General features: G+C 53.8%; 1 protein-coding gene across 1 annotated transcript in view; it reads right to left on the reverse strand.

Moving 5' to 3' along the window:
• ARFGEF2 (ARF guanine nucleotide exchange factor 2) overlaps positions 1-24,496 on the reverse strand; it is a 2,106,550-nt gene that overhangs the window by 1,492,717 nt on the left and 589,337 nt on the right. Inside the window, exon 12 of the mRNA XM_069651280.1 lies at positions 22,143-22,282. Within this exon, the coding sequence (XP_069507381.1) occupies positions 22,143-22,282 (140 nt within the window). The remainder of the gene's footprint in view (positions 1-22,142; positions 22,283-24,496) is intronic.

Here is a 24,496-nt window from a genome sequence, read left to right on the forward strand (position 1 = left end):
TCTGGCTCCGGAAGAATGCAGGATGCCATGAGGTCGAGCAGTCTTAAGAACTCGGACGCTGGGAGAATCTGGGCAAGTTGAAACTTGTGCACCATCTGCTGAATGTGAAGAGCCCTCAACTGGGGAGGAAAACACTGCCCCAGAGATGTGTCCAGAACTGCTCCGATGTACTGGAGCCGCTGTGTTGGTGACCAAAGCTATGCCTGACCTTAGCCAGAGCCTTTCTAGAGGCTAACCCCATGCCACGGGGCCCCTCCGACACCACCGCTTCGAAAGGCATTGAGGGCACCGAACGAGTCAGCGCCGGCATCGACAGAAATGGCGTCGACGTCGAGCGAATCAGCGTCAACATCAGCTGTAGCGCCGCCATCATCGACGGCGTCGACACAGGCCTCGAAGCCAGAGCTCCGAGCATGTCTCTCGACGACCTAGATGCCGACGACCCCCTCGGAGGCAGAGCCTTGAGAGAAATCGTCGACGACCTTGGCGCCATAGGCGTCGACATCTTCTTCGAAGACGGCACAGGATCACGCAGTCTTGAGCACGTCGAGGACCGGGACCTGGTACGGGCATGGCGAGAACAGCTACCCTTGTCCGAGCGGGACCTTTCCCGTGAGCCGTGCCAACCACCCGAGCCCGAAGGCGTACGAGCAGTGTCTCTCGACCGGTGCCGACCGACCCCACTCGGAGGCACGGACGGACCGGTGCCCTGCGATTCAAGAATCGCTAACATCTGCTTCCCGAAGGAAGCCCATTCCTCCGGTGTCACTTGCATGGAGGGATATGCGACCCGCCGACGGGCGGAGTCCTCGGAAGAGGACGGGGAAGGCGACCGATGCCGGCGCTTCCTGGAATGCCTCGAAGAGGCGGAGGAGTGGCGAGATCGACTCCTGGAAGGAGACCCACTGGACTTCCGACGATGACGCAGAGAGTCGCCTCTCGAGTCATCCGTCGAAAGCCCCGTAGACATCGACTTCCAGGGCTTAAACACCCGCCCTACCGACAGCTTCTTCTTGCGTTCCCGCAAAGCCTTGGCCGTGAGTGACTGGCAGTCGACAGTCTGTATCGTGGGCCTCCCCGAGACACCAGAGGCAGGCGTCGTGCGAGTCCGTGACCGACATCTTGGACCCACAGCCCCCGCATTTCTTGAAGCCTGCACGCGGGGTTGAAGACGAAGTAGACATCGCCACGAACAGGTCTTCACAAAAATCAAATAGGTTCAACGAACCAAGAATACAGAAAACTCCAAAGAGTCGAGGTGTACCGAGATTCACGAAGCGAACACGTTCGCGGAAAAAAACGGAACTGAGGCTACGTGTGTCGTGCGTCCTACTTATCACATCGGGTGAAGTCGGCCGTCGGAGGTCGTCCTCGGGGACGGCGCATCGACGCAGAAAATTTTCCGAAGCAGCACAGCTGTGGACATTACCCGTCATAGATATGGAATACGTCGGAGGACCCAATCCTCTCGAAGCATGCTTTGTCAAGAACAGTAAACACACAGGTAAATCTCAATTATTTTAAGAAGGGACTGAAAATGCAACTTTTAAGATAACACCCCTTAACCCCCAACAGAATTTGTTCTGGATTTTTGTGGGATAGACTGTAGTTCAAGCACGAGAGAAAACTAAAATACACATTTGATATGCAGGTTAGATAGTAAAAGTAATTTGCATTTTTAGAATGAATTAGAAGGAGCAGGACCTATTTTTCACTTGATGTTAACGTTAAAGGTTTTTTATACCACGCACTGATGCCACTTGTTAGTAAGAGCTGTGATGTGCTGTTGGCAGCTTCAGTTGGGAAACTCGGTTCACTGAGCATAAATGTGATTTTCAGAGGTTTGGCCACCATGTGCTGTTGTGCGAGATTGTGTTTGGTTTGTTTTGTTGTTGTGATGGTGGTGTTGTGAAGTACATGCGGACTGTGGTGCTGAAGAGGTCTGGTTGTGTTAAGTTCAGAGTTTGAGAGGTGTATGCAGAGTAGTGAGTTTATTAGTACGGATTGTTGGCATTTCCAGAAATCCATCCAAGCGCTCCACATCTCACACCCCATGAATCCATCCAAGCATGGCACCCCTGCCCACCGTAAAATCCACCCAAGTGCACCACTCCGCTACCCCAGGAATCAATCCAAGTGCGTCAACCCCCTGAAAAAATCCATCAAAGTGCATCACATCTCCCACCCCAGAAGCCCACCCAACCGCGCCATAACTATCTCCCCCAAAATCCATCCAAGCGAGTCACACCTCCCACCCATGAAATCCCTCGGAGGGTGTCACCCAACCCTTGAAAATCCATCTAAGTGCATCACATTTCCTACCCTTGAAATGTATCTAATTGCGTCACGTATGGCAGTTGTGATCTTTGTCTCCCCCCTAGTTGCCCTTTCAGGGTTTGACGTGAATTGTCACCTCAGCGTTCATGATTCCTAAGCGTATCCGGAAATGATTAGGCTGCCTGATTTCTTAGTGCAAGCCCTATTTCTAGCTACGGGATGTGTTCACTGGCCTATGGGGAATCTGCGGGGAGTGGTTAGTAGTCTTCCTCAATACCCCACAGCAATTGTCTATTATCTATTGGTGAGGGTCTGGTGTGTTAGTCCTGTTCACTTGTTGGTCCTCAGTGCAGGTATGCCTAGGCTGAGAGCCTCCCTTCCCAGGTTTTCCCTCCCCTGGTTTCCCCTGACCTCCCTTCCCTGGCCTAAACATATCAGGCCTACCAGCTTCTCCTGTTTCTTAGTAGTCCCTCTTGTAGGGGTTTGGGGGGCATCTCTGTCGAAGGTCTCTCTTCTCAGTCCTGTCCCTTATTTCTCTATTTTTTTCAGGTTACTTTTCCTTTTCCAGTACTTGGCCAGTTACAAGGTGTGCAGGCGATGTTCAGTTGGTTTCATTGTGTTCAGGGCCCAAGAGCCAGGTTTTAAGATGTTTTCTGAATTTTATATGGTCCTCCACAGTTCGTTTTTCCCTGGGAAAAGGAGTTCCATAGTTTCCCAGCTAAGCAGGAGAATGCTGAGCCACCCAGTTTTTTTCTTCGTATATTGTTTGGGTTCTAGGCGGATGTCGTTGCAGGATCTCAGGGTTCCGGTTGGTTTGTAGATGGAAAGTTTCTTTTGAATAAATTCCGCTCCATGGCCCTGTATTGCTTTGTGCGTTATGCACATTGTTTTAAAAGTGATTCTTTTTATGACCGGGAGCCAATTTAACATCCTAAGAGCTGGTGTGATGTAATCTCTTCGGTTGAGTTTAAGGGGAAGTCTGGCTGCAGCGTTTTGTATTTGTTGCAGTTTCCTTAGTAGGTAGTCTGGCATGCAAAGGTACATGCTGTTAGCATAATCTATCCTGGACATGAGGGATACGATGGCCAGTGTTTTGTGCGTGAATGATAGGATTGTTTTAATCGTTTGTAGGTGGAAGTAGCACTTATGGATTATCGTATTAACTTGGGGTTCTAATGTTAACTTTTTGTCCATGATTCTTCCAAGGTTTTATACAGCTGCAGATGGTGTTGGTGGGTTTCCCCGTTCTATGGGCCATGCGATCTGCTGATTGTTTCCTCTGTCTTCCGGTGTAATCATGATTTCAGTTTTGTCTGGATTCATTATGAGTTTGTTGATGTTCATTCATTGGTAGAGCTCTGCGAGGCACTTTATTATGGGTACATTCTCTTCTTGTATGTCACTGTATTTGAAATTGATGTGTGCATCATCTACGTAGTCAGAGCAAGTTAGTCCGTGTTTTTTTAAGGTGGTTGATTAGTAGTGCCAAGTAGATGTTGAAGAGTAGCAGTGGTAGCGATGAGCTTTGGAGTACTCTGCAGGTGGTGTCCCGTGGTGAGGATTTGAAAGGTTTTAACCAAACTGTTTCTGTTCTTTCCGGAAGGAAAGATTTGATACATAGCAGCGCTGTGTTAGTGAGCCCTATTTCTTCCAGTCTTTTTATTAGGATGTTGTGGTTGACTTGTGTCAAAGGCAGCTGAGCTATCCAGTAATATCAGTGCTGATTTGGAGAGTTCTTCCACATTGCCCGTTGTGTCCTTGAGAAGAGGTTTGATTTAGGCCATTTTGAATGCTCTTGGTACTCTCCCTGTTGTAAGTGATTGAATAGGTTTAGGTAGTATTCTGATGTGTCCTGTGGGAGGATGGATTTGTAGATGTCTGGAGGGCAGGGGTCCATTGGGGAACTTTACTTGTTACTCTTTTTAACCAGGCTTAGTAGTTTTTCTCTCAACATCTGCTGGAAGTAGCACATTTAGTTTTGTGGTCCAGGGGCTGGTGGTAGCTGATGAATTGCTTTGTCGATTGTTCTGCTTTGTATGACTCCGTGTATGTTAGTGATTTTTGTCCTTGAAGTTATCTGCAAGATCATCGCAGTTTGTGGGAGGGTAATGGTGAGTTGTTAAATTTGGGTGGGGTTCTCCTCTCATTTATGATGTTGAAAGCTCTCTTTGGGTGTTGGTGGCTTTTCTGATCTGGTCGTTTTAGTGTTTTCTTGCTTTGAGAATTTCACATTTTTATGATCAAATTTGTAGGCAGTATTTTACTCTTTTGTCTTGGTTGTCATTTTTCCTCCAATCCTGTTCTAGTTTACAGTTAGTTCGTTTCATTGCTTTTAGGTGAGGGGTGAACCATCGAACCACTTCTTTATTTCTTGATGGGATGAGGCACGTTTTGCGGGTAGATGACATCTATTGTTTCTGCAATCCATTTCTGGATCAGGTTTGCTTTTCCATCTATGTCTGTCGCATCCAACGATATGGCCATTGGCTTTTCGGTTTCTATGTGTTCTTCTAGGTTACTGTTTTTGACGGTTTTCCAGTTTCTTTTCCAAATTGGTGAGTATTTTAGCAGATTTTTGGATGGGTTTGATGGTATTTGGATCACAAAAGGGATGTGGTGGTCACTCCATAGTATTTGGATGGGCGGTGCTGGTGTAATGAGCTTTATATTGGCGAAGATTGCATCCAGGGTATGTCCTGCTGTGTGCGTCACTCCTTTCACCATCTGTCGAAGGTTCATGGTCTCGAGTTGCACAAAGGGCCAAGGACGAGCATGCTCATCCTTTTTGCATAGACTTGCATAATAACCTGGCAGTTAAGGGGTTAAAGTTTTCAGGGAGTTGGGGTTCTCTTCTTCGAACCATATGTTGAAGTCCCCGAGAATTATCATATGATCATGTTTGAACGCTAGATTAGTGACTGCTCCTATGAAGGCGTCTGTGAAGGCGGCGTCGTAGGATTGAGGCCTGTAGACAGGTATGAATGTAAAGTTTGATTGTGGGCCTGTGGAAAGGTGGAGGATGAGGGATTCACAGTTCTGGATGTTTAGAGGCTCTGCTGTTTAAAAGCCCCTTCTGGATGGTTGCAGAGATGCAAGAAGAGAAAAATCAAACACAAAAAGAGGGGCTAAAATGAAGGGACGGTATTATAGAAGTACATCAGTAAGCCTTTTGGTTGATTTTTTACCTCACAATTAAGGGGTCGGTTCATGGAAATAATGTGCGCCGAAAATTCCCGCGCAGAGTTGCCAAAACGTGCGAATCGCAGTAAAAGTGCGAAAATCGCAGTGCAAGTGCAAAAATCGCAGGGAAACCTGCGCACATCGATTCATGGAAGTCCGTGCGCGAGAAAAACATTGGATGTGCGCTAAAAATGTGCGCCGCGCACGCCGGCGCACAGGTCATCCAACAGCATGCGCCACGGCCACTGCGAAATCGCACATAGCGTGGCGCACATCACAAAAGTAGGCGGAACACAGGGCGTAACACTCGGAATGGGGAACAACGCGTGAAAATATGGGCGTCACGGGGGGAGTACAGGAGGCAAGTGCGCGGAACGCCCACACGCACGCCTACAACCCGTATTCATGGAATCGAATAGGGCAAACCAGCGCACGGTCAAAGACGCACACAGGGCCAAACAAGTACGCCACAAGAAAGCAGGCGGCAGCGCCCCTGCGACTGAAAAAAATGTGCGCCAAAATGTGCGCTAACAAAAAGCACCCATATACAGCCATGATGAATGGGCCAAACAGTGGCCCTCTAGGACAAATGAGGTGCAAAGGGGCACCGACAAACAGGGACACCCGCTGTGTGAAAAATAGCGTGTGCGCGTGTTCCTGGGTGCGCGGTTCCTGTTCCACACGCGATTAGCCTGGGTACGTGTACAACGGGGTGCGCGGGAAGTTCCACACGCGATTGGCCTGGGTAGGTGTACTTCGGGGTGCGTGGGACGTTCCACACGCGATTGGCCTGGGTACGTGTACTTCGGGGTGCGCGGGAAGATTCACACGCAATTTCAGCAGGGGACGTGTATTTCGGTGGTGCCTGGGAATGCTACACGTGATTTGGCCATGAGGTCCTCCCAGGTGTTCCCTCTACACCCTCCACGGCCCCAGCAGGCAGCCCACACCACAGGGTACTACCCTGCACCCCTGTTCATGTCCCACAGGCAACCCATCCACCATGGCCATGCCCACCAGCCAACCCACATGTCACCTTGCACTACTGATCACCAACACGTCTCCCATCACCCCCACCCCCCAGCCACCAGGGGCAGCCTCCACCAGGCCCCCACTCATGTCTCCCACCACCCCCACCCCCCAGCAGTGCAGGGGCAGCGTCCACCAGGCTCTCACACATGTCCCCCTGCACCCCCACCCCCCAGCCACCAGGGGCAGCCTCCACCAGGCCCCCACTCATGTCTCCCATCACCCTCACCCCCAGCAGTGCAGGGGCAGCCTCCACCAGGCTCCCACACATGTCCCCCTGCACCCCCACCCCCCAGCCACCAGGGGCAGCCTCCACCAGGCCCCCACCCATGTCTACCACCACCCCCACCCCCCAGCAGTGCAGGGGCAGCCTCCACTAGGCTCCCACACATGTCCCCCTGCACCCCCACCCCCCAGCCACCAGGGGCAGCCTCCACCAGGCCCCCACTCATGTCTCCCACCACCCCCACCCCCCAGCAGTGCAGGGACAGCCTCCACCAGGCCCCCACTCATGTCTCCCTGCACCCCCACCCCCCAGCAGTGCAGGTGCAGCCTCCACCAGGCCCCCACTCATGTCTCCCATCACCCCCACCCCCCAGCAGTGCAGGGGCAGCCTCCACCAGGCTCCCACACATGTCCCCCTGCACCCCCGTCCCCCCAGCAGTGCAGGGGCAGCCTCCACCAGGCCCCCACCCATGTCTACCACCACTCCCACCCCCCAGCAGTGCAGGGGCAGCGTCCACCAGGCTCCCACACATGTCCCCCTGCACCCCCAACCCCCAGTCACCAGGGGCAGCCTCCACCAGGCCCCCACCCATGTCTACCACCCCCCCACCCCCCAGCAGTGCAGGGGCAGCCTCCACCAGGCCCCCACCCATGTCTACCACCACCCCCAGCCACCAGCCACCAGGGGCAGCCTCCACCAGGCCCCCACTCATGTCTCCCATCACCCCCACCCCCCAGCCACCAGGGGCAGCCTCCACCAGGCTCCCACACATGTCCCCCTGCACCCCCACCCCCCCAGCAGTGCAGGGGCAGCCTCTACCAGGCCCCCACCCATGTCTACCACCACCCCCACGGGCAGCCTCCACCAGGCTCCCACACATGTCCCCCTGCACCCCCACCCCCAGCCACCAGGGGCAGCCTCCACCAGGCCCCCACCCATGTCTACCACCACCCCCACCCCCCAGCAGTGCAGGGGCAGCCTCCACCAGGCTCCCACACATGTCCCCCTGCACCCCCACCCCCCAGCCATCAGAGGCAGCCTCCACCAGGCCCCCACCCATGTCTACCACCACCCCACCCCCCAGCAGTGCAGGGGCAGCCTCCACCAGGCCCCCACTCATGACTCCCACCGCCCCCACCCCCCAGCAGTGCAGGGGCAGCCTCCACCAGGACTACACTCATGTCCAACTCATGTCTCCCTGCACCCCCACCCCCAGCCACCAGGGGCAGCCTCCACCAGGCCCCCACTCATGTCCAACTCATGTCTCCCATTACCCCCACCCCCCAGCAGTGCAGGGGCAGCCTCCACCAGGCTCCCACACATGTCCCCCTGCACCCCCACCCCCCCCAGCAGTGCAGGGGCAGCCTCCACCAGGCCCCCACCCATGTCTACCACCACTCCCACCCCCCAGCAGTGCAGGGGCAGCCTCCACCAGGCTCCCACACATGTCCCCCTGCACCCCCAACCCCCAGTCACCAGGGGCAGCCTCCACCAGGCCCCCACCCATGTCTATCACCACCCCCAGCAGTGTAGGGGCAGCCTCCACCAGGCCCCCACTCATGTCTCCCACCACCCCCACCCCCCAGCAGTGCAGGAGCAGCCTCCACCAGGCCCCCACTCATGTCTCCCATCACCCCCACCCCCCAGCCGTGCGATTTGCTTGGCTACGTGTACTTCGGGGTGCGCGGGAAGTTCCACACGCGATTGGCCTGGGTACATGTACTATGGGGTGCGCGGGAAGTTCCACACGCGATTGGCCTGGGTACGTGTACTTCGGGGTGCGCGGGAAGTTCCACACGCGATTGGCCTGGGTACGTGTGCTACGGGGTGCGCGGGAAGTTCCACACGCAACTGGCCTGGGTACGTGCACTACGGGGTGCGCGGGAGGTTCCACACGCAATTGGCCTGGGTACGTGTACTTCGGGGTGCGCGGGATGTTCCACACGCGATTGGCCTGGGTACGTGTACTTCGGGGTGCGCGGGAAGTTCCACACGCGATTGGCCTGGGTACGTGTACTTCGGGGTGCGCGGGAACTTCCACACGCGACTGGGCCTGTGAGAGTGGGGTACATGTATTCCAGGGGTGGGCGGGAATATTTACTCGCGACTGGGCCTGGGAGAGCGTGCTACGTGTATTCCTGGGGTGGGCGGGAAGATTCACACGTTCACCTACGACGTGCTGAAAAACAAATGGTCCAATCCTGAAACACGTACGCCAGCATGAAGCAGGCGTACGTCGACCCGCGCAGCATAAAGGTGCGCGCAAACAACAAACAAGCTCATATGCCAGGATGAATATACCATTCCTAGCAGCAGTGGCCGTGGGTTACCAAAGGAGGAGGAGGATAGTGAGGGACAGAATTTTCACTCCCAGAACCAGCCTTTTTGGGATGCCTGATGACCAGGTGTATGGGAGGTACAGGTTTCCACCACACAATACTGGACCTGGTCAGTGAGTGGGATGATGACCTCACATCACCCACCCTTTGTTCCCAAGCACTAACCCCCCTGGAGAAGGTCCTCAATGTACTGCACCTCTTGGCCACAGGATCATTTCAGCTGACAAGTGCCATAGTGGATGGGGTGTCACAGGCCACGTAGTCACGCTGCCTACACCAGGTCTTGAACATCATCACTGCACGCCCATCAATCCGTAGGCACATATACCTGCCCAGGACACCTGCAGAAAGGCAGGCTGCCACCCTCGATTTCTACGGTGTGGCACAATTCCCAAAAGTGCTAGGTGCCATTCACTGCACCCATGTGGCACTACGTCCCCCCAGGGCATCTGAGCACATCTATAGAAACCGCAAGCACTGGCATTCCATCAACGTGCAGGTAGTATGTAATGCTAAGGGAATCACCACCTCAGTATATGCCAACTATCCAGGGTCCACCCACGACAGCTTCATTTACCGAATGTCTACCCTAAGCCGGGACCTAGAAGCTGGGCGGCATGGCGATACATGGCTGCTTGGTGAGTATGAATGCCACTGCACATGCATGCATGTCAGATGCAGAGTTATGTCACTACCCCACTAATGATACCCATCACCTCCTCACCAGGGGGCAGTGCCTACCCTCTGAGCACCCACATGATGACGCCAATTCGGAACCCCATCACGCCTCCAGAGATAAGATACAACACATCCCATATTGCAACCCGGGGCATAGTGGAGCGCACATTCGGAGTGCTCAAGTCACGCTTTCGCTCCCTTGACCGTTCTGGCAGGCAGCTGTTATATGCGCCCCCAGTAGTGTGCAGGATCATAGTGGCAGCATGTGTCCTGCACAATGTTGCAACACGCCGGGGCCTGGCTGTGGACATGGTGGTGCCCCCACATCCCCAACCACATGCACGCCCACTGCGCATGGGAGGGGAGAGGGCACGGGGTGAGGCAGCCCATACGCAGCTGGTGGCTAATTACTTCACATAGAAATCACACCCCAGTGGAGTGCACACAGGCCTGGGACATACCATCTGATAAGCAATGATGACTCAACCTGACAATTAAGACGAACAAAGGGACAGTCAACTGTCAGAACCATAGCAGCCTGAGATTGTTCATGTGGAAGTGTCACAATGTGTGCATCCCTACCTACACAAACACCACCAATGCAGTGTCATCAAACAACACTTCCATGCTGCAGAAATGAATACCCACTCGCAAAATACTACATGAAAACAGTGCCATGTCACCCAACCCCTCCCCGGCACGGCCACACAACACACCATGGCATGTCATGCAATGTGAGAGGAAAGAAATTAATCCACACAACATGCCCCAAGTGTCACCAGCTACAGTGTCCCTAATGGAAACATGGCCACACATGAAATGCTCACAGTAATGCAGGACCTACAACACACATTACCAAATACTTACCAAGAATACCAATCACCTACACAACCTCCAACCTACCTTAAACATGACATTACAGACTTAAAAATTTGCTAGCCTCACTACCTGATGATGCCAGCCCTCCGAACACTTCCAAGTATACAGTGTTAGCGCCACGCAAGAGTGCAGGTTCACTGCTTACAACATGGACTTCAGTTCCAAGGTGGACCGCATTGTGAAGACATGAGGAATGGACCTGCAAATTAGGAGGATGAGATGGATACAGAGGCACATATCAATACACCATGCAGTGTACAATACAACAAAAATATGCACTATGAATGTATACACAGTATTGACTAGACTGCCCACACAGCTCATGGGAGTCCAATGTCACCATGTTCGTAATGTCACTTGGGCACACCCTTTGCAAGCCCATGAAAACGGGAAGCAGGAGGGGTGTGTGACACATAAACCCAAGCATCTGAACCAAATTCATGACAAGCCTGCATGTGCCCAGCCACAATGCAGCGTATGCCCACGGGAGCCACACAAGGCAACACACTGTCCCCCAAAAAAAAAAAAAAAAAAAGTAAATGGCCATTAATGGGACCGGGGGGGTGGGGGAGGCCACCCAGGAGGTCCGAGGACAGGGTGCACACCAAAACCCACCTGTGTGGATCTTGCGGAAAAAAAAACACCTCCATGGGCTCATGGCCTACACGTCTACCCTATTGTGGGAGTATCACTGCTGTCGCTCTCCTCACCCTCTGCAGCTGCATCAGGAGGTGGTGGCACTATGGGAGGCAGCCCACGCAAAGCCCTAGTCTGTTCCTCCATGGCTGCAAGCATGCGGGTGTGGTAGGTCTCGTTCTGCAGGATAAGTGTGCGGAGGTCCCCATGCAACAACTCACGGGATGCCCGGACCGCTGCCCTAGTTGCCTGCATCTCAGCTGAGAGCGTACGTTTGAGATGCTCCAGCTGCTGTTCTGTCCTTCTGTTTGTTGAAGCCTCAAGCAAAACAAGAGTCGTCCTGAGGTGAAGGAGTTCCACCCTCAGGGCTTCCCTGTGGCCCTGGGACTCTATGGAAATGGCTTCCTGCAGAGTCGCCAGTGCCGCCCGCCTGTCCCTGTCGGACGCCAACATGTCCTCCCTGTGTGACTGGCAGATGGAGTCGGTTGCCTGCTGTAGTCGCTCCATCAGCCTTTCGGGGGGGACAATGGAAGTGGCCACCCTATCCATGGCCTGAGCCATCATCTCTGATGATGCTGCCTGTTGGGTTGCCATACCGTATATGGATTGCTCCCATGCGATATTGCCAGGTGGCGTACTGCCACCACGTCGGCGGGCACCACACCTGTCTGGGGCAAGGCGAACTGCTCCTTGCTGTGCCGGCACTGCCTGAGGCTGCAGGACTGCATTCCCCCTCTGATCTGCTGGCCCAGAAACAGGATCAGATGTCGCGGAGTGTGACCCTGCATCCGTAACCACCAAAGGCGTACCTGCCAACACTGACATCCCCATTGAGGGTTCTAACCCTGGTGCAGGTGGGTCGGACAGAACAGAATCCCTCCCAGGAACACTCACCTGCGACGGCACATAGGTCTCATCATCCGAATCAACACCCGAATACAGCTCGGGGGAGGTGCAGCCAGAGACACCCCTTGAGAGCACGAAATGCAGCAATTGTGGGTTCTCACCCACCACCACACCACGTCCCTCACTGGTGGTCGGTCGGCCCTCAGACCCCTCCTGGGTCTGCACCATCTCCACAACCCCAGCAGTATCAAGTGCGTCATCCCCTGCAAAGACATGGGAACAGGCATTAACACCATGGAACACAATTAGGGCTGAGAAGCAACAGAAACAGTACTTCATTGACACATGTCCCACATGACTAAAACCCTTGCATGCATGCACCGTCACTGCGTTTGAAGGGGAGGCAGATGGCACACATTGATGACACCAAGATGGAAGATGAACACATTTGCTGCATGCTGCCTAGCAGGTGGCATCACACATTGGCCAGTGATTGGCAGGTCAAATACACATGCCATCACACAGATGGCATGTACCCTAGCCATGAAGTGAAGAGGGAGAGGAGGTCACCAATTGTTCATTCAGTCCAGTTTGCTCATGTAATTGATTTTTTCATTGAAATGGTTCAAATGTTTAACCTGCAGCTGCCAGTCCAAAATGGTCCTATAGCACAGGGACATGTCTAAACTAATCATGTCCAGGAAACTAAGCCAGTCCACTGTACCATAGCCATGTCAGGCATTTGACAATAGGACTGAGAAATCCCGAGTAAAAGTGGTGGTATGCAAACAATCTGCCTGAATAAACAGAGGTAAATAAGCAACAATGTTGTGGCAAGATGACACTTCAAGGGCAACTGGCGTGGTGTTGGGCTGGATGTCTAATGTTGGCTGAAGGGATGCTGCTATGCCCAAATGCTGGTGCCAAGAATGTATAGGAAGAGGCACATGGGTGACCCAAACCACTCACGCGCACACACCCTCACCTGGCACCCAAACAGAAGCCCTCCCACACACACCATGCACATGGATGACACACATGCATGTGCACTCACCGGACAATGCCTCGTAATCTGCCATTTCTCCCATGCCTTGGATCTGTTCCTCCATGACGTAGGTCCCAGCAACCTGCTCATGTGGAGTGAGTTCTATGTCGTCTGCTGGAGACCCGCCTCCAGTCACTAGAGTTGCGGCATGACTTGAGGCCAGCTTATTCTTTGCCCTGCGCTTCAGGTCATTCCAGCGCTTGTAGCATTCATTAGCTGGGTGCCTCACGATTCCAAGGGCACTTATGATGTCCGCAATAGTCTGCCAGTGTGCCTGACGTTGTGCATGTGTGGTCTTGGATCCTGCAACAATCACCATTTCGCGGTCATGTGCGGACACATACTCTACAAGTGCATTCAGTTTGGCCTCATTGAAGCTGGGCTTCCTTGACGGGCCGGACTGTGTAGCCGTGTCTGGGGCATCAGCCTCTACTGGACGAGCACTCTTCCTCTTCCACATGGAAGGTGGTGGGGATCCCGAGTGTCCTACGCCGCTCTGGACTCTAGGGGCAGGAGCGTGGGATTGCACACTCAGCATGGGAGTTGGTGCAGGCATTATCTCAAGTGTGATGGTGTCAGGGGGAATGTCAGCATGATGGACTTGGACCGACACTGTCCTGGCTGGGTGTGTGAGAGGTGGGGTCGATGGAGCCACAGCTGCCCCTGCAGCCTCCCCAGCCTGCCTACGTGGGGCAGCAGATGACCTAGCTGCCCCTGATCCACGTGGCCTGATGACACCAACGTTCACCGGTGCACGTGGCCTAGACCTGCTGACCTGGAAGTCAGCCATTGAGTCACCCTGTGCCAGGTCTGGTTCCACAGTGGGCTGGTCCAACAAGGGCTGAGCATGGATGGTGTCAGCCACGTTAACCTCAACCAGGGGGGGGGGGATATTGGGTGTCCCTGACTGCTCCTCCACACATGGGGGGCTAGGGGCACCCTGCAAGTCACGGCCACGTCCCCTACCGGATCCACCACGGCCACCACTTGGGGCTCGGCCACCTTTGCCACCCTTACGGCTTGGTCGCCTCCCAGCCATGGCACTGATGTTATTGTGCGTATAAGAATTGATGTGAACTATTGTCCTGGGAAATTGGGGGTCAAAGGGGTTGGGTACCAGCTGGTAATCGTACCCTAGTGCTCTAGCAAGGCTGTATGTCACCCCTGGGGAAAGATGACGGATGACGCAACGCACAGGCACCCTAAAAAAGGGAAGTAAAGTGCACGCAACCCCTCCTAGACCACGTGCGTGGAAAAATAAACCTGCACTACGCTGTGGCACCCAGAAACACAAGAATGAACGTATGTGTGTCACACGCAGCCTAGAACGACCTCTGAAGGGGTACGCAACACACGGGGCAAGCACAGATGTTAAATACGTGCGCGACTCACCATCTGCCAGGAACAAAAGCGTGAAAAATATGCGCGTGTGCGCGTTGGCAACACCCCCGCCAAAAGAAGAATTGTACGCTGTCTGAGACAGGACAACAGTAGAAGGGAACGCTGTTTGAGGAAACAGGCCCAGGAAAAAGAGGAAAAGAGAAAAAGCTGTCAGAGGTAACAGGGAGTACGAACTGGAAATGCTGTGAAGTAAATCGCGTGTGAACCGACAAGAAGTACAGATTTCACCCACTCGCTCTCCACGAAAAGCACGTACAAGGAAATGACGTTCTACACGTACCTTTTATACACACGTCACAGAAGCGCATACGCGATGAGGCCATTTCCACCAATTACGCGCTTTGACACTCGGACGTGTATCTTTTTTTTTTTACACGGGCCATTCTCTGCGGCCATGCGCGTGACGTCACAGCTGCGCATGGTGGCCTTTGAGCCAATGAAATCGCATATACGAGCACATGTGGTAAAACTGCACGTCCGAGTGTCATCGCGTGTAATCGGAGGGAAGGAGGCGTACACACGATTGGCCTGGGTACGTGTATTTCTGGGGTGCGCAGGAAGTTTCACACGCGATTGGTGGAAATCCACGTATGCTCTGTCATCACGTGTAATGAGGGAAACACCCGCGCGCGTCACGTCACAGACGCGCTTACGCGCTAAGGGCCTTTGGTCCAATGAAATCGCATATGCGTGCTGACGTGCATACGCGCTAAGGGCCTTATCTCGATTTACACGCAGACGTGCAGGATTTTCATGTGCCAAATCACTCCGTATTAAGCTGGCCACGCGTAAGCACACGGAAGACCACGCTCCTGCCCACAAGGCCGAATTACTGCCCCCCAGAGCCCCGAGCACGCTCCCACCTGCCATCTGCTGCTGCCTGACTGCCTGCTGCCCACGTGCCCTGCCATTTGCTGCCTGCACATCAGCCAGGGGTGCTGTTGCTGTGACCACCCCTGCTGGAACCGAAGAATCCCGACTGGGATTCCATCGCTCCACAGCCCAGCCCCAGGACCCAGTTGCCCACCCACTCCTGCCTCTGGGGTTGTCATGTCGGGCACTGCAACATCTGGCACCACTGACAACCCCCGGCCAGAGAGGCAGAGGGGCACCAGCTTCAGTGCCAAGGAAGTTGGTGTCCTGGTGGAGCAAGTCCTGGGGCAGTATGATGCCCTCTACGGAAGTGTGCGCGCCGACAAGGAAGGACGGACTCGGATCTGGACGGACATCGTGACTGCCATCAACGCGGAGGGGGTGGCAGTCCGCGACTTCCAACATGTCAAGAAGCACTGGGAGGACTTCAGGTCCAGGACCCTGAACAAGGCCCGGTGCCTCTTGAAGGCAGCGGATGCTAAAGGGCGCCGGGGCCACTTGTCGGAAGATCAGATGAGGGTCCTGGAACGCATATCCCCAGCGCTCCACGTCCAGGTCCTTGAGAGGCAGACCCGTCTGGAGTCGAGCGGTAAGTGTACATGCATCATGATTGTAAGCTGTGCGTGTGGTGATGTGCCAGTAGTGTGCCGGTTGCACATCTGTTTGTATGGGGCCGAGTATGGGTGGGGGTGTACAGGACCGTGAGGCTAACACATGCGAGGGCTGTCATGTGTGAGACATGGATGGTGCTTGTGTGTGTAGGCTTGCATGCCAAATGCAGTTGTGTGGGCACACATGTTTGGATGAATGTGTATGTAAGTGGGCATGTTCGTGATGTCACACATGTATGTTTTCAGCTGCATGTATCAGCACTGTGTACATGTGCATGTGTGTGTATTTGACAAGGGTGCAACAGTGAGGCAACATGGATGCATGTGACAGTGGGATGTGGAAGCCTGATTGGCAGATGTGACATGGATGCCCATCGGAACACTGCGACAGTTGGCTGAGGTGTACACATGCATGCAAGTGTGGTGGTGTGCGTGCATGTGTAGTGCACTCCGTGTTGCATGTGATGTCTGGCTCACCTTTGCCTGCTCATGCTGTTGTATGTGTATGGATGGTGCTGGCAGTTGCGATGTGGCTGTGGTATCGCTCATGTGTGCAAGTTGAAATGACATGTGTGTTGCCGATTGTGATGCCATGTCTGAGGTTTGCCAATGCCACTCATGTGCAACTGTCATGTGTGTATGTGTCCATTGTACAGTGCCCTGGTGCCTGTGTTTTATTTCTCCCTGTCTGCAGCGTCAACTGATGAAGAGGGCGCAGAAGGTGCTGTGGAGCACAGTGGCGGGGATCGCACCGCCAGCCGGAGACGCAAGGCCCGGCTCCCCTCCCAGGTTGTGATCTCGTCGGGGAGCGAGGAGTCCGGTGCCGCGTCCCAGGCCGCAGCTGCCGGGGGGAGGTCCAAGAGGCGGAGGTCGGAGTTGGACTCCTCGGCAGCAGAAGTGGCAGCTGGGACCCCACAGGGCCCAACGGGGGAAGATGCCACAGAGTCATCCAGGTTGGTGGGGGGTTTGGTGGAGGAGGAGGCCGTGCAAGCAACAGAGACGGGGTCTGGAGGTGGGGATTCCACTGGTGCTAGTGGTGCAGTGCAGGACCAGGGACAGGAGGCAGCACAGGTCGCCGCGGAGGTGCCGGTGTGCAATCCTGTCCCTGATCCCGTCACTGCATCATCTTGCACCAGCAGGGATGCCTACGTCCAGACCCGTTTTCAGGCAGGGGATGAGCTTGCGACAACTGGCCTTCCTCTGCCTGCGGACGTGGTTATCCGGGTCCAGGTTGAGCCTGTCCTGACTGGTGTGGCGTTGCGTCAACGGGCCATGCGAGGTGACCTGCAGTCTTTTCATGAGGAGACTGCACGTCATCTCGAATGGCTCGTTGACCTCGTCGGCCTACTGGGACAGGTCACCCAGGCCGGATTCCTCCGTTTGATGCGGCTTGCTACGACCCCCTCCTCAACTGAACCCCCCTATGCGCCAGTCGTCCTCCGTGCCATCTTCCCACCCATCAGTCACCTGGGTGCCCTGTGGAGCTGCCTGTGACGGTGCGGCCAGGCTGGTGGAGGAGGCATCCCTGCCACAGTCGGGAGTCGGACGTCCAGCAGGGGTGGCCACATCAATGACTGCACCCCAGCCAGCGGAGGATGTGCAGGCAGCAGGAGGCAGTGCACGGGCAGAGGCGCAGCAGCAGCAGCAACGTGGTGGGAGCCATGATGGCTCGGGGCCTTCCACATCGGAGGGGCAGGCATGGGCCGTAGGGCAGGAGGACCCAGGATGGGAAGTGTCTTCCGTGTGGCAGCGGTTGGGCCACGCCATAGATGCGGAGCGGCAGCGGGCAGAAGAGGCACAGCTCACGATGGTCAGAACAGAGAACTCCATGCGGAGGGCCCTGAGGCGTGCCGAGTGCCTCGAGGCAATCCGCAGGGAGTTTGGGGGGGGGGGACATGTGGACGGCCCTGCGGATCCTCGGGGCCATGGAGGAGGAGCGCCTCCGGGACATTGAGCAGGAGTTCGATGATGCCCTGGGCCGGAACATCCTGAAGTGAGCCGTCGGACTAGCCCACTGCCCTTGTAAATAGTTATATAGTTAGTGTTAGGTTTCCTTTGGTTTAGCATTTTTTTTGGACCTTTTGGACAATGGGCCACATTTTTGTATATAGTTATTTTTTTTAGGTAGTGTTATTAGATAGGTTTCATTTCTTCGGTTGGGATCATGGACCCTGGATTGTTTATCTGTACATAGTTGACTTTTGGATTTTCAATTTTTATTATGATTTCGCCATTGAGCAATGGTTTTCGATTTTAATTTTCCATTGGATTTACTTTTGTGGACTGTTTGTGGACTGTGACTTGGGACACCTTTCCTTTGCATTATGATTTGTGGTTTTGCATTATTTCACGGACCTGCTGTTTTTATATTTTTTTTATTTCTATTATTGTTTGTTTATTTTTGATTCAATTTATGTTGCTTTTAATACATATTTTTTCTTCAAAGTTCAATGTGTAGTATCTCATTGGTTTCATGCATATCATGATATGGGTTTTGACATTCACTGACACCCATTGCGTGTATGTGAGGGACATGTGTTCATTTCCAAACTTGCTATTGGGCTTCTCTCATGTTTTTGCCATTTCTAAGTGGGTGGATGCAATACTAGGGTGGGTGTTTGCCATTTGGAGGCTGACCATAAGGGCCAGGGATCTACATTGTGGTGACATGTTGGCTGGGAGACATGAGTGGGGGCCTGGTGGAGGCTGACCCTGCACTGCTGGGGGGTGGGGGTGGTGGTAGACATGAGTGGGGGCCTGGTGGAGGCTGCCCGTGGTGGCTGGAGGGGTGGGGATGCAGGGAGACATGAGTGGGGTCCTGGTGGAGGCTGCCCCTGCACTGCTGGGGGTTGGGGGGGGGGTGGGAGACCTGAGTGGGGGCCTGGTGGAGGCTGCCCCTGGTGGCTGGGGGGTGAGGGTGCAGGGAGACATGAGTGGGGGCCTGGTGGAGGCTGCCCCTGCACTGCTGGGGGGTGGGAGTGGTGGGAGACATGAGTGGGGGCCTGGTGGAGGCTGCCTCTGGTGGCTGGGGGGGTGGGGGTGCAGGGAGACATGAGTGGGGTCCTGGTGGAGGCTGCCCCTGCACTGCTGGGGGGTGGGGGTGGTGGGAGACATGAGTGGGGGCCTGGTGGAGGCTGCCCCTGGGGGGTGGGGGTGCAGGGAGACATGAGTGGGGGCCTGGTGGAGGTTGCCCCTGCACTGCTGGGGGGTGGGGGTGGTGGGAGATATGAGTGGGGGCCTGGTGGAGGCTGCCCCTGCACTGCTGGAGGGTGGGGGTGGTGGTACACATGGGTGGGGGCCTGGTGGAGGCTGCCCCTGGTGGCTGGGGGGTGGTGGTGCAGGGAGACATGAGTGGGGGCCTGGTGGAGGCTGCCCCTGCACTGCTGGGGGGTGGGGGTGGTGGGAGACATGAGTGGGGGCCTGGTGGAGGCTGCCCCTGGGGGGTGGGGGTGCAGGGAGACATGAGTGGGGGCCTGGTGGAGGTTGCCCCTGCACTGCTGGGGGGTGGGGGTGGTGGGAGATATGAGTGGGGGCCTGGTGGAGGGTGCCCGTGGTGGCTGGAGGGGTGGGGGTGCAGGGAGACATGAGTGGGGTCCTGGTGGAGGCTGCCCCTGCACTGCTGGGGTTTGGGGGTGGTGGGAGACCTGAGTGGGGGCCTGGTGGAGGTTGCCCCTGGTGGCTGGGGGGTGAGGGTGCAGGGAGACATGAGTGGGGGCCTGGTGGAGGCTGCCCCTGCACTGCTGGGGTGGTGGGAGTGGTGGGAGACATGAGTGGGGGCCTGGTGGAGGCTGCCCCTGGTGGCTGGGGGTGGAGGGAGACATGGGTGGGGGCCTGGTGGAGGCTACCCCTGGTGGCTGGGGGTGGGGGTGGTGGGAGACATGAGTGGGGGCCTGATGGAGGCTGCCCCTGCACTGCTGGGGGGTGGGGGTGGTGGTAGAAATGGATGGGGGCCTGATGGAGGCTGCCCCTGCACTGCTGGGGGGGTGGGGGTGGTGGTAGACATGGGTGGGGGCCTGGTGGAGGCTGCCCCTGGTGGCTGGGGGTGGTGGGAGACATGAGTGGGGGCCTGGTGGAGGCTGCCCCTGGTGGCTGGGGGGTTGGGGTGATGGGAGACATGGGTGGGGGCCTGGTGGAGGCTGCCACTGGTGGCTGGGGGGGTGGGGGTGCAGGGAGACATAAGTGGGGGCCTGGTGGAGGCTGCCCCTGCACTGCTGGGGGGTGGGGTGGTGGTAGACATGGGTGGGGGCCTGGTGGAGGCTGCCCCTGGTGGCTGGGGGTGATGGGAGACATGAGTGGGGGCCTGGTGGAGGCTGCCCCTGGTGGCTGGGGGGTTGGGGTGATGGGAGACATGGGTGGGGGCCTGGTGGAGGCTGCCCCTGGTGGCTGGGGGTGCAGGGGGACATGCGTTGGTGGGCAGTAGTGCAAGGTGACATGTGGGTTGGCTGGGGGGCATGGCCATGGTGGATGGGGTGCCTGCAGGACATGTGCAGGGTAGGCCCCTGTGGTGTGGCCCACCTGCAGGGGCCGTGGAGGTTGTAGAGGGAACACCTGGGAGGACCCACACGTGCAATTCACGTATGGTGCTCCCCGCGCACCCCTGTAATACACGTACCCTGATGGAATCGCGTGCGATACTTCCCGCGCACTCCTGAAATACAGGTACCCTGCTGCTTTTGCATGCGATTCTTCCTGTGCACCCCTGGAATACACGTACCCTGCTGTTTTTGCGTGTGATACTTCCCGCGCACTCCTGGAATACACGTACCCTGATGTAATTGCGTGTGATACTTCCCGCGCACCCCTAAGATACACGTACCCTGCTGCTTTTGCGTGTGATACTTCCCGCGCCCCCTGAAATACACGTACCCTGCTGTTTTTGCGTGTCATACTTCCCGTGCACCCCTGGAATACAAGTACCCTGCTGTTTTTGCGTGTGATACTTCCCGCGCACCCCTGGAATACACCTACCCTGATGGAATCGCGTGTGATACTTCCCGCGCACCCCTAAGATACACGTACCCTGCTGCTTTTGCGTGTGATACTTCCCACGCACCCCTGAAATACACATACCCTGCTGCTTTTGCGTGTGATACTTCCCGCGCACCCCTGAAATGCACGTACCCTGCTGCTTTTGCGTGTGTTACTTCCCACGCACCCCTGATGCACACGTACACAGGACAATCGCGTGTGGAACTTCCCGCAAACCACTGAAATACACGTTCCCCACTTGGCGTTTGCTGTTTGCCAGCCCTGTGAACTGGTCCAGGGTTAGAGCAGCCCTTTGCGATTATTTGGGGATTTTGAAGGCTTTTCCTTGCGCGAGGGCGTTCTTGGGGGCGTAACTGGCGCTGCTGCAGGGTCGCTGCGCCACGGCTGGTTTTGGATGCGAAAATCCATGAATACGCTGTGCGCGGAAATCGATTTTAGCGCATGCGGCTGGCGCAGACATTCGCACGGGCACGCTGTGCGCCAGCCGCGTGCGCCACTTTTGTGCGAATTTCTATGAATTACCCTGTAAGTATGCATTAGTCAACGCACTGCAGCAAGATTGAATGTTTGCTCAGAAACAGTCATGAAGAATGACTTGCCTTCTGACTATTTTAAAATTTAAAGGGAACAATTTCGGGGAACCCAACTGCAATTCAAGCTTAAAAGAGAAAACTGCGAAAACAGCTGAATCCACATCATCAATAGTAGAAGGCCCTCTTCATTGTTTCAGGAAAGTTAACAGTATCTGAAATTTCAAGAGTTTCATTTCTGTCCAAGTGGACAAGCAATAGCTTTTTTATTTATTGTACAACTCTAGATATCAAAGTCGCTCTGCAGTAACCACGTGTCTTGCGAATCCACAGCAGCAATGGTGCATTCAACTCAGGGCACAACTTCGAATTGAAAATCAGTGGCTCTGCATAGCATTTGCCAGTGATTCAGCTGTTCAAAACGTAAACATGCGTGCCCTGAACATCTACTTTCCTAGGATACGTTTTTCCATCAATTTCAAAGGCTAAGCCTTTATGTGCACATGGAAAGTATTACATTTGTACATTCATGGTTCTATAGGTTTCCTAATATCAATGTAAAAAAACATTGAGCAAAAATGTTTAAACAAGTTATGAGTTTACCTGCAGAGGTGTCATTCCAAGTTCATGTCCACTGCGCCCCTGAGCAATTTTAGACAAATCATTTACAAGACGTTCGAAAATATTAGCAGCATTTAAATCACAGTCATAATTTATATAAATATCCACAACACACTGGGCATCTGAAAGAAAGCAAAACAAACAATTATCAACACTCAAAAAGTACATCTATAACACACTTTGTATTAACAAAAATAAACCTCCAGGTCACACGTGCATTACACATGGCAACATTTTACAGAATCAAATCTCTGGAGAATACACACTTTTAAAGCATCCAGTGCAAGCGTATGTGCATTTACAAAAAAAATGTAAAAGCGCGATTGGACTGAATGAGTGCTATAAACGGAGCAATTAATATTTTGAATAAGGGGTTCAGAATCTGTTTATGTATCTTATTTTCACCAGTTCAGTAACAGGTCTATTCCCTTATTTTTTGTTAACAGGGCTGTGTGCGTTGAACAGGAATAAGCAATATCAAAATACAACAAACCAACACACACTACCATCTCCTCCTTTGATCCTTTTTAGTTTTCAGAACCAGTTAATTTGTGATTTTTTTTTGTTAAATATTTTTATTCCATTTTATAACATAGGTGTATACATTTTGTAAATTGAATATAGGATCGCATTTCAACATCGCTGTGCGTTATTTGTATCACCTATTAACTTCCCATCCCTCCCCCACACCGAACTAGCCAGACTATAGTGTCCCGTTAGCTTTTATATACTCTTCACCTACATGCTGCACATTTCTCTCCAACTATTTATGCATCCCCGCCAGGACGTGTGCCCATTTTGAACTGGGTTAGTGTAAGCTCTGTCCAACTCAACATGTCCTCACTGGAACCTTGGTTATGTCCGCTGTTCACTTCTTTCCACACTCCCAGTCTCTGCTGTCGACCATTTTTGCAAGTCCCTCCACCACTTCACTACTATCGGGCCCTTTTCCGATTTCCATTCCATAGCTATACAACGCTTAGCTAGTACACATGCTAGGTCTTTTAATTTCCCCAGCGCTTTTCCTTTCTTGCTCCTCGGGTAAAGCCCAAGTATGCATGCTTCTGGGTATTGGACGTCTAATTCTATTTGCCCATTAGACATTTTTTGTGCAACCTCCCACCAGAACCTCCCAATTACAACACACTCCCAAAACATATGTGGCATTCTCATCCTGATATTTTGGGCAGATTTGTACTCCCACTCCCTTGAATCCAGCTGTTATTTTCTATGTTAGGTAGGCTCTCTGTGTTATGTACATTTGTAGTAGCTGCAATCTAGCGTTTCTAGAGAACATTTTGTGATAGTTAGACACCTTCTGCCATTCCTGGTCCATGAAGGTCTTTTTTAGTTCTGCTTTCCATTTCACCCTGGTTCGCAATTCACCTTTTGAGTGGTTTTCTAGGAGCACATTGTACAGCCTTGATAGGGTAGCTCCACCCTCAGATATTTATTATTGTTTCCACTTCCTCACATTCTATCACATTCTATCACATTCTATCATGTCCCACTCTATTGTTGGCCATCTACCTTTAATCGTTTTCCAGATAGATCGATGCAGCAGATATTGTCTGCCGTGTATTCCTGTCTGTTCCTGCAATTCTTGGAAAATTAACGTGGTACCTTCAACTCTATAACTCCCCTATTGTTATGATCCCACATGACTCCCAATGTAGCCTCACATTAGCCATTAGACCTCTTATCTGTCATCACCTTAATTAATTATATGTGTCGCTATATCAGGTCTTTGATCTTGAGCCTTTTGCACATTCTACGCCATAATTGTATGCCCAATTTCACCAAATGTGTGTGTTCTTGTGTTTGTTGGAGACACCCATAATACAAAAAAGTGTAGATGTTGTATTGCCGTCGGTAGGAGTGCTGTGTCTATTGTAGGGTTGGCTGTCTGCCAGCCAACGACATAATGCATCTGGCCTGCCAGATAATGTAATTCAAAATTCGGGATTCTCAGCCCCCGTCAGTCATAGGGCCTCTGGAGAGTGCTCAGCGCTACTCTATGTCTGCCACCCTGCCATAAAAAACTTCTACAGTCCCTTTCAAGTTTGTTAAAGAATGCTCTGGGGATACTTTAAGGGATATTCCCAAAGCAATGCAGAAGTCTGTGTAGCGCCACCATTTTCAATAGACCTGCTCTCCCCATTACCGACAATGGTAGTTAACCCCAGAATCAAATTGAGCTCACTTGTCCCTCCAGCGCTCCTATGATGTTGTGTGTGTGTTCCTGCCTCGGGGTATGATATATATATCTAGCCCGAGGGATATCGGACGGTATCTTTTTCCCACAGGAGTGACAGTGTTGTTAGACCCGCAGTCTC

Source organism: Ambystoma mexicanum, chromosome 3p (assembly GCF_040938575.1).
Source record: "Ambystoma mexicanum isolate Mex_15411 chromosome 3p, UKY_AmexF1_1, whole genome shotgun sequence".
Classification (NCBI taxonomy): domain Eukaryota; kingdom Metazoa; phylum Chordata; class Amphibia; order Caudata; family Ambystomatidae; genus Ambystoma; species Ambystoma mexicanum.